We start from the raw sequence: 10,590 nt of genomic DNA, 5'->3' as shown, positions 1-10,590 counted from the left end.
GAATCTTCAAAGGAAGAGAGCATCTCGTAGATCCGGGCACACATTTGATTCCATTTGAGACTCTTCGGGTCTCTGTAATCGTGCCTCCAGACTGCCTGTTCGTTTCTCCCGCGAATTCAAACACTCGTGACCACTAAATCCAGTCACCCGTCCCGGCGCCGCTGCCGGCCTTTCTCGAGCGCCGACAGCAGCGCCAGGGGCAGCCGCAGCCTGTGGGACGCGGAGTTCGGGGAGCTCTTGGGGTGCCGCGTTCCGGGGCAGCAGCACAAGGCCCGTTCCAGCTGCCGGGTTTTCGGAGCAGTGGCAGCTCCGGGTACAACCGACGGACCAGAGATCGGAAGCATCGCTCTCCCCTGTCCGTCTCGTCCCGTCTATCTGTGCTCTCGCCTGCCCACGTCGCCGGGGACACAGCAGGCAAGCAACGGTTATCTTCTGTGCCAAAGGAGATTTCGCAGCAGTCCACTCACCGCTTACGCGTCTGCATCCGGGCTAAACTACAGGTCACGCAGAGCGCAAACCCCGCTACCGGCGCACAAGCGCCCAGCACTCGCAGCCCGCAGCAAGCCCGAGTGCCGCCGGCGCAGGTCGCAGCCCCGGGGCGGAGCTGGCGGCGGCGGCGGGGGCAGGGAGGAGGCGGCGCGGGCGGAGCAGAGCCGGGGCTGGCGGGGGCAGGGAGGAGGCGGCGCGGCGCCGGCGGAGCGGCGGGATGCGGCAGTGCCGGGCCGCGGGGCTGACCGCGGTGCTGCTGGGTGCGCGGGGCTGCCGCCGGCGGGGCCGGACTGCGGGGCTGCGGGGGGACGGGATCGCGCTCTCCTTTGGCCGTCCGAGTTCTTTCCAACTTTGTGACACCCCTTCCTCTCTGCTGCATTCAGCCCGGCTGCCTCCAGAGAGCTCTGTCCACCCGTCTTTCCTTTCTCCCTGCACCATGCGTTCTTTTAGAATTCCCTTCCCACACCGCTGCCTTCTGCATGGCCTTTTCCTCTGAGTTGCTTTTCCTAATGTGTCGGACCACGTGTGAAATTTTCTGTCGGAGCAATGGAATTTTCTGAGTTGGGTCTTCTTTTCTTCTTGGCAGTGGCTGTGAGCAGAGCCCAGGTGCAGCAGGAGTCGTTGGCAGAGACCAGAGAGGGGGCCGCAATCAACATCACCTGCTCACACCCCAGCATACAGTCCAGTCAGGATATCTACTGGTACCGTCAGCTCCCGGGCCGAGGACCCGCATCAATCGTCAGCGCTTTAAAAGGCTCCAAGGAGGTGCCGGACCCGGAGGGGCAGCTGTGGGTGTCGGCAGACCGCCGCTCCAGCGTCCTGCGTCTCGCCCGGCCCCGGCTCGGGGACGCGGCGCTGTATTACTGCGCCGTGGACCCACGGAAGCGAAGCCGGGGCTGCGGCCGGGCACGAACCGCTTGGGGCGGGGCGGGGGCACAGTGCCGTCCGGGCCCGCAGGGGGCGCTGCCTGCATGACCGCCAAACTCCATCCTGACCGGGGTGCGCCGCCCTGAGCTCTCGAGGAAAATGAGAGCCGCACCCATAGCAGCCACTGCCGCAATTTTGGGTACACAGAGTTGCATTTGAGGTGGGCTGGACGGCAAAACTGTTAAAATAAGCTTTGTTGGACTACAGCAAGACATCCCCACAGTTCTATTCCATCTTCTACTCTCTTGTGCTTCTCCAGTGCAGCATATATGAGAGCAGTAGGAGCCCTATTCAGCTGCAGAGGCAAAGCTGAAGAGAGGAGCTTCTACGGTATGTCACAACCTCTCATTTTTCAGAGAGAGGAGAAGGATCTCCATAAACCTTCACTCTATACCTGTCATGAGCAAAGCTATTCTATGTGGGCAGCTCTGACGGCCACACATGGCGGAAAACAATATGAAGAACATAAAGTAAAATGCAGAAATATTTAATGAATGTTTAAATAGGAAAGTGAGATTACGTCGAGCAGAGACTCCACAGTGCAGTATTTACATGATCCCATGTTTGAGTTCATGCAGGGCATGTGCCTCATTTTCTAACAGGGTATGGACTGGTACAGGGAAACCTTGTATATTGGAGGATCATAGGAAAAAGATATCGTAGGAAAAATGGAGAGAGAAATAGGTAGGTCGATTGAGAAATGAAAGCTGAGACACGAGCCAGGTTGTCACAAAGCACGGCATTGTCTCTTCCTATCAGTATTTGCTAGAGTAGCTGAGGATGGGTCAGGGATTCTGAATGCAGGGGCTTGAAGATTCCTTCTTGATCCAGCACCGTGTCCGTGGCTTATAGACGGACCCAGAGAGACTCTCTTTGAGTGCACAAATCTACAGCCATGTCAGCAGTGTCACAAGCACTCCCTGATCATACTTTATGCCCTCTATGGTCTCCCATGGCATGGAGATCCACTGTCTGATAGTATTTCTATTGAGGCAAGAGGAGAAGAGAGGGTTTCACACTTACCTGGTTCCCAGCAAGAGGCAGGCAAGAGAAGTGGATGGGAGAGCTGGGAACTGGGCTGCCTTTTATATTGGTCCTTCATTGCTGCAGGTCCAGAGGCACAGTTGACAGAGGCACTAATTTTCTGACTAGGTAATCTTCAATGCAAGCTGTCCCTTCTCATTATGTGGGCTGGTTTTTGATTTCCTGCAGTGCTACCTGTTCATTTCCAGATTTATGACGTGCCCATTCTCTAATGAAGGATTCTTTAAGTGCTGTGATTTAAGGCTCAAAGATTCATAGTTGCAGAATTGCGTTGGTGAGGCTGATGCCTCAGCTCAAGTGATGATCAGGTGTGGAGGAGGCAAGTGAAGTCATCCTGGTTCAGTGCAGTGGGGCTGTTGTGATTTCATGATTTCTGTTATCGGCGTTGCACATCATAACATCATGTAGTGCACTGAGGGTTAAAGAGCTAATTGTGTAGTTCCAAGGATTGTTGATAGTTCCGTTACCTGTCTCATAAGAACTGGAGCCAATGTGAGTCAGACAGTTTATATTTGAGGTTGTTAGGATATTACAGCTGTCAACATAAGCTGTGTTGGACACCACAGAGACCTTCATCCATTTCACAGAATCACAGAATGGCCAGGGTTGGGAAGGAACCTCAAGGATCATGAATCTCCAACCCTCCTGCCACATGCAGCACCACCAACCTGCACATTCAATAACAGAACAGGTTGCCCAGGGCCCCATCCAGTCTGGCCTTGAAAACGTCCAGGGACGGGGCATCCACAGCCTCTCTGGGCAGCTGTTCCAGCACCTCACCACTCTCATAGTAAAGAAATTCCCCCTGACATCCAAACATAAATCTTTCCCTTTTCCCACAAGTTTCCCTTGTCCTGCTGTTATCTACCCTCTCAAAGAGTTGACTCCCCTTCTGTTTATAGGTTCCCCATAAGAACTGAAAGCCTGCAATGAGGTCACCCTGCAGCCTTCTTTTTTCCAGGCTGAACAAGTCCAGCTCCCTCAGCCTGTCTTTGTAGTAGAGGTGCTCCAGTATCCTGATCGTCTTTGTGGCTCCTCTGGACCCTCTCCAACAGCTCTCTGTCTTCTTGTATTGGGGGCCCCACACCTGGACACAGTGCTGCAGATGGGGCTGCAGAAGAGCGGAGTAGAGGGGGGCAATCACCTCCCTGTCCCTGCTGGCCACCCCTCTTCTGCTGGAGCTCCGGATACCATTTGCTTTCCAAGCTGCAAGAGCACGCTGTTGGCTCATGTGAAGTTTTCATTCATCAGGACCCCTAGGTCCTTCTCTGCAGGGCTGCCCTCAAGGACCTCTCCTTCCAGTCTGTATGGATGCCTGGGATTCCTCTGGCCCAAGTGCAAAACCTTGCACTTCATTGCGTTGAACCTCATTATGTTCACTCAGGCCCATCTTTCTGGATGGCATCCGTTCCTTCCACTGTGCCAACTGCACCACTCAGCTTGGTGTAATCAGCAAACTTGCTGAGGGTGTACTGGATTCCATTGTCAATGTCATTGACAAAGATATTGAAGAGCATTGGTCCCAAGACAGAGCCCTGGGGAACGCAGCTCTTTACTGGCCTCCTGGACTTAGAACCATTGATCACCACCCTCAGTCTGCTGCTTTTCAAGCAGTTTCTTATCCATCAAGTGGTCCACCCATCAAATCCATATCTCTCCAATTTGGAGATAAGGAGGTGGTGAGGGACCATGTCAAAGGCCTTGCTCAAGTCCTGCTAAATGACATCGATTGCCTTTCCTTTGTCCACCAATGCCGTCCCCCCATCATAGAAGGCCAACAGGTTGGTCAAGCATGACCTTCCCCTGATGAAGCTGTGCTGGCTGTCTCAGATTACACACTCATTCCTCATGTGATCAAGCATGTCATCCAGGAGGATCTGTTCCATGGTCTTCCCAGGCACAGAGGTGAGACTCACTGGCCTGTAGTTCCCCGGGTTCTCCTTGCTCCCTTTCTTGTAAATAGGAGTGACGTGACCCTTCCTCCAGTCATCTTGGACCTCACCTGACAGCCACCACTTTTCAAATATGATGGAAAGTGGCTCAGCAACCACCTCAGCCAGCTCCTTCAGAACCCTGGGATGCAGCCATCTGGCCCTATAGACTTGTACACATTCAGTTGCATGAGGCAGTCTCGGACTTGCTCTGCCCTTACAGTGAGGGGGGATTTACTGCCCCAGTCCCCAGCTAGAGGTTTAGGGCTGCATGGCTCAGGAATGTGAGAAACATTAGAATCCTGGCTTCCGTTGAAGACCGAGGCAAAGAACTCATTCAGTACTTCAACCTTCTCTTCGATCGTCGAAGCTAATTCTCCTTTTACATTTACCAAAGGAGGTACATTAATTTTGGCCTGTCTCTTCTGGCTAATGTATCTGTAGAATGTCTTCATATTGTTCTTCACATCCATTGCCAAGTTCAATTCTGCCTGCACCTTGCTTTCCTGATCCCTCTTCTGCAAGCCTGGATGGCATCCCTATATTCTTCCCAGGTGACACACCCTTGTTTCCAGAACTTGTACGCACCTTTCTTTGCCCTCAGCGAGCCCAGCAGGTCCTTGCCAAGCCATGCTGGTTTCCTACCTCTTCTGCCTGCTTTCTTATTCAGAGAAATGGAGAGCTCTTGTGCTCTCAGAAAGGCATCCTTGAAGAGTAGCCAGCTCTCCTCAGCATCTTTGTCTTTAAGGACAGCATCCCAGGTCTTGGCCAACAATCCCTTGAACAGCTTGAACTTTGCTCTTTCAAAGTTCAGGGTTCTGACCCCACTCTTTGCTAGGCCCACATTCCTTGAGATCACAAATTTGACTAGGGCATGGTCACTGCAACCCAACCTTAACACCTTTAATGATCTCTTCCACATTGGTGAGCAGCAGTTCTACTTCGTCTCCCAGCCTCTCCTGCTTCCCCTGTGCCGCACTAATGACAGCAGTGGAGCTCTGTTCCTAAGGACCAGCAGAGTGTCTTGCACCCATGTCATCCCTCACAGTCGTTGCTTTTCCTGTAAGCAAAGCAGAGTTGTGTTATCCTTTTTCAGGAACTTAGAGGGTCGTTGTGGGCAGAAGCACCACAAGACAAAGGCCGATAGCCACTTGTTCTGCCATAGACAGGGGTATCTTCTTCAGCTGCAGGGGACAGTGACCAAGAAAGCAGCCTCTGCAGTGTATCACATCATGCCATTCTTCTGGGAATGGACAAGGATCTCCTTAACCTCTCATCTTATACCTCCCAGGAGCAGAGCCATTCTCCCTGGGTAGTTCTGGAGGCCATACACAGTGGAAATAAACATCAAACGCTCAAAGGAGATGCAGAAATCTTTAATGAATGTTTACAGAGGAAAATGAAATCACCCTCAGAAGAGGCTTCACAGTGCAGGATTTGCCTGATCCCATGTTTAAGTTCAAAGACTGAGTTCATGCAAGACTTATGCCTTATTTTCCAGCACTGGATGAGATCGTTCTGGGGAACCTCACATATCAGAGGGGCACAGGGGAAAAAAAAAAAAAAAAGAGAAAAGAAAAAGTAAAGTAGAGAGAGAGAAAGAAAGAAAAAAGGGAGAAAGACGTAGGTAGGTGGGGAGAGGAATGGAAGCAGAGGATCAGGCATCAGCCAGCTTTACTGGAAGCCCAGGCATGCCTCTTCCTGCCAGTACTTCCTAGAGTAGCTGAGGATGGGTCAGGGATTCTGAATGCAGGGGCTTGAAGATTCCTTCTTGATCCAGCACCGTGTCCGTGGCTTATAGGCGGATTTCTCCTAGACCAGCGGCTTCAGCAGGGCGGGCACCTTCTGCCACAGGAGCGGCTGCCCAAGCCGGACAAGTCAAAGCCCCCCGAGGTGATGGGCACGCCCTCAGAGCTGAGGATGCGGCCAACAGCAGCGGAGGTGGAGGAGCCCACAACGGTGTTCTGTGGGAAGGAGCTGAGGATGGGTCCAGACAGGGTCACCACCACGGGAGAGGGCTCAATGACAACATTAGAGCTCTGGCACTGCCTGACACAGGGCTCATTGCAGCTGCTGGCCAGAGGGGTCGGGCCGCAGGGCCGGCATGGCACACACTGGGTGTAGCAGGACATGACTTGGGACTGGAGGTGCACCTCGGAGAGAGGGATAGAATGTAGAAGGAAATGAGAATATGTGAGGGGCAGCCTGGATAGCCTCTCACAAAGGAGCCAAGGAAACTGCTAAGGATGGAGAAGGTGGCTTGGGACAGCAGATCACATCCCTTCATTGTGCCATGGCTCTACAAAGAGCAGTGTGACCCAGGGAGACTCTCACAGGCTGTATAAATCTAAAGCCATGTGAGCTGTTCCAATCATTCTCTATGCGCACCTTATCCCGTCCATGGTCTCTGATAGCAAGAACCTCCACTAACTGATTGACTCTTGAGGCATAATCTGACTTTGCAAGAGGAGGAGGAGAGAGGGCTTCACACTTACCTGGTGCCCAGTGAGGAGACAAGAGAAGAGGATGGCAGAGCTGGGATCTGGGCTGCCTTTTATACTGGTCCTTCATTGCTGCAAGCCAAGAGGCATCACTGGAACAGGCAATAATTTTATGACAAGCACACAGTGAATGTGAGCCATCCCTGTTGAGTTTTGGTTTCCTGTGCTGCTTTTTCATTTCCAGATTTTGCCTGTGTCCATTCTCCAATGAAGGATACTTTGAAGTGCTGCAATGAAAGGCCCAAAGATTTGTAGGGCAGGATTGCACTGGTGAGGCAGATGACTCAGCTTTAGTGCTGGATGGGTCCAGAGCAGGCAAGTGACATCAACCTTGTTCTCTGCAGTGGAGCTCTTTGGAGTGTCATTCTCAGGATAAGCTCCTGAGAGCACCAGCTGGATACCCAAGGCTTCCTGTACATGAGGATGTGCCTCGTCCTTCTCTTTCTCTGCCTCCTCAGCTCACTCTGATGGCCATTTGATTTGGCTTTCCACCATGTGAGTTTTCTGCTAGGATTTAACCCTATACCATGTAGCACTGTCCTCTAGAAAACTGTTTTTGACAGTTTCATTTTGTGCATTCTCTGTGCAATCTTCCAGTTCACAAAAAATGTCGCAGATTCATAGAATAATTTGTGTATGAAGAGTCCTGAAAGATTGTCTAGTTCCAACAACTTCTACAAACAGGAATTCTTTCCATTGTATGTGGGTGGCTGGACTGGATGACCTCAGAGGTCTTTCCCAACCTTGGTGATATTCCATGATTCTATAACTAAGGATTTATTCCTCAGCTTCAAGAGATCCACCCTCCAGTGCCTAGGGGGCTGATGGAGTGCAAAATTGTTCTCCAAGGCCATCTCTGTGCAGGTTTATAGTCCACATAGGGATAAACTCAAGGATGCAGCAAAGTGGAAGCCTCTTTTTCTCCATCCCAACTCACTCCAATGGTCTCATGTGATCAAAAGTCCAGGTAGGTGGGCTGGACTGCTGGGTTTCAATTCTCTTTCTCATTCAGCTGCCATCTGGAGGAATTGTTGGACCTATGTACACAGAATTGGCCTGACCATGTGCACATGCCCAATAAGTCCCAAGGCCCATTTTTTTCCCTCTGTGTACTACTGGTGTCAGGAGCTGTTGCAGCCTGGGTACCTCATCGTCTGAAGAGATCTAGGGAAGGCTGGAGTGTCTGTGTTTAGCTGATCAGTGCCAGCAGTCCAGATCTACTATTTCTCTGAAGCCTCCCATCAGTTCCCAGCACCCATCCGCTTCCTTAAGACCTTCCTGTTTCCTGACCCAGGGGGAAAGAAGTTTTGTCATGTGTTTATGATTGTTTGGTTATTGTCATAACATCATGCAGTGCAGCACAGGGTCACTCTCAGTTTAAACAGAAGATAATGCTCCAGTTCCATAGATCGTGAATAGTTTCAGGTACCTGCTTCTTAGAAGAACTACGTACTACATACCCCAGAAGGCTTTGGTTTTTTATGTTTCTGTTTTCCATTCAGATGGAAAAGATAACAACCATCCACAAATCACTTGCCCCCTTTTCAGTCATCTCATCTCTGTTGCATGTGCCATCTCGTCACAGCATCAGAGTAAGGCCTTTGGCTTTTTATTTGATTTATTACCTACAATTCTAAGTATATTGTATTATATTGTACTGCAGTGTGATATCTTGTGTTCTGATATCTTATTTGGTAAACTAGGTTCTTTCTACACAGATTGTTCCCACTGCTTTGTTTTTCATCCCATCTCTCTGCCCTTTTCCCCCTTTTCCCTTTTCCTCTTTACCAGGGTGTGGGTCTGCGTGGACCCCTGCCTCACTAGTAACAGAACTGGGACGAACCAGCATGTAAACCATTGGCACTGTGCTTCTCAGGTTCTCAGCTGTACTTCAAGCAACAGCACAAGACAAGGAAGGCACAGCAGGTGCCATGGCAAAAAGGCCATAGAGAGAGGCAGTCAGGATGGTTGAGGCTGGAAGATGGTGACATCCTGGAACAGGAAAGAGGCCCTTGTTTTAGTCACGGACATGCAGCTTCAGAAGAGGCACAGCCCCCTGGGCACTGGGGACAACAAGCAATCCATTGCAGTGGCTCATCAGAAGTGGCTGAACTCAAACCCTATGACTACAGGAAGAAGAAAAGGTGTGTGAGAATTAAGGAGACATCTCCCTTGGATAGTGGATTCTCCAATTTGCTGAAGTCTTGTGTTTGTTTTCCTTGGCAGGGATTACCACCTGGGATGCTGCAGAGGGACTCCCAGGGCTTGTCTGCATATCAGGGTGTTACCACCCCATGCAGCTCTTCCATGTGAGCCTGCTTCCAGACAGCGGTGACTTTAACCACCCCATTCTGCCCCAGGGGCAGAATGGCTGGACACCAGGAATTCTGGAGATTTCTGAAATCAAAGTGAGACAACATTTATAATCCAGATAGCTGATGGAGTGATTAAGAGAAACTGTTTGTTGGAACTCTTCCTCACAAACAAGGAGAAACTCTTGAATATGGTATGAAGAAAGGACAGCCTTCACTACAGTGACCATGAGTCTGTGCGTCTTGAGATCCTGAGAGGACTGACCAAGGGCAGAATTGCAATCATGAGCTTCAAAAGAGACATCTCAGGCTCCTTAGGAAGACATGTGGCAGAAGATGGAAACTGCCCTGGAGGGGAAAATGCTGGAGAGCTGGCTAATCTTTGAAGGCAGCCTCTTCAAAGCACAAGACAAGCCCACTCCATATCCAAGCGTATTTAAGAGACACCAGCATGCAGTCACACGGAGCTCCTCTCTGAGCTGAAGAGAAAAAAAATGAAATAAAATTTAAAAAGAGAAAATACACAAAAAGTGGCAGGCTAACTGTGAGTAATCCTGAGACTGCTGCCCATGCAGAGATGCGGTAAGGAACACACAGCTCAGCCTGAGTTACTTAACAGGGAAGAAGAGTGAGAAAAGCATCTCTAAGTCCATTCTTGCAGCAAAAAGAAAGCTAAGGAGATTGTATGTGCTTGGTAACATGAGAAGAGGGAAATAGTGAGAAGAAAATGCCTAACGTAATTTACCCTTCTTTTTCCTCCATTTTCATAACAAGTCATCTAGACAGACCTACAAGGCCCCTGAATTTCATTCATAAAATCCATGGGAATTAATATATTTAACCCTGTAAAGGAACAAAACGTTATGGAGAACATAATCCAGTTGGACATACTTGTGCCCTTGAGATGAGATGCCAAGCCTCGAACAGTTTTTGTTGATAGATGTTGTGATGCTGCTCTCCTCCACTCTCAAGGGTCATGACGCTTGGGTGATGGCAGCCATCACTAGGAAAGAACAACATGCATCAAAAAAATCTTTAGAAGGACTGAGAAAGGGAATTCAGGGAAGTCTGGCCAATTGTACTTCATGCACTCCTTGATCAGGTGTGTGCCTTGGAGCAGATGTCTCTAGATGCCATTACATGACATCCGAAAGACAGCGAGGAGGTTTGGAGCAGCCAGGGGCGGAGCTGGCGGCGGGGGCGGCGGCGGCGGCGGCGGGGAGGAGGCGGCGCGGGCGGAGCAGAGCCGGGGCTGGCGGGGGCAGCGCGGCGCGGGCGGCGGAGCGGCGGGATGCGGCAGTGCCGGGCTGCGGGGCTGGCAGGGCTGGCCGCGGTGCTCCTGGGTGCGCGGGGCTGCCGCCGGCGGGGCCGGACTGCGGGGCTGCG

General features: G+C 51.1%; 1 protein-coding gene and 1 gene segment (V, D, J or C); one reads left to right on the top strand and one right to left on the bottom strand.

Moving 5' to 3' along the window:
• Nucleotides 1–702: 702 nt before the first annotated feature.
• On the top strand, nucleotides 703–1,464 carry LOC122192880. The segment is given in 2 exon segments: nucleotides 703–749; nucleotides 1,076–1,464. Coding segments are annotated over 2 exon segments (432 nt in total).
• Nucleotides 1,465–6,217: 4,753 nt separating this feature from the next.
• On the bottom strand, nucleotides 6,218–6,523 carry LOC122192879 (feather keratin Cos1-1/Cos1-3/Cos2-1-like). The gene has a single exon (XM_042893564.1). It carries the CDS (start codon nucleotides 6,521–6,523, stop codon nucleotides 6,218–6,220), a length of 306 nt encoding a protein of 101 aa, XP_042749498.1.
• Between the last annotated feature and the right edge of the window lie 4,067 nt (nucleotides 6,524–10,590).

The sequence above is a fragment of the Lagopus leucura genome, unplaced genomic scaffold (assembly GCF_019238085.1).
Source record: "Lagopus leucura isolate 7727_CA_CO unplaced genomic scaffold, USGS_WTPT01 33649-0_obj-0_obj, whole genome shotgun sequence".
NCBI classification, from domain to species: domain Eukaryota; kingdom Metazoa; phylum Chordata; class Aves; order Galliformes; family Phasianidae; genus Lagopus; species Lagopus leucura.
Note: the sequence above shows the minus strand (reverse complement) of the source record. Positions and strands in the feature narration are given on the sequence as shown.

Bases quoted from the DNA above. Each gene is read 5' to 3' on its own strand.
- LOC122192879 (XM_042893564.1), bottom strand. From the start codon at position 6,523: ATGTCCTGCTACACCCAGTGTGTGCCATGCCGGCCCTGCGGCCCGACC.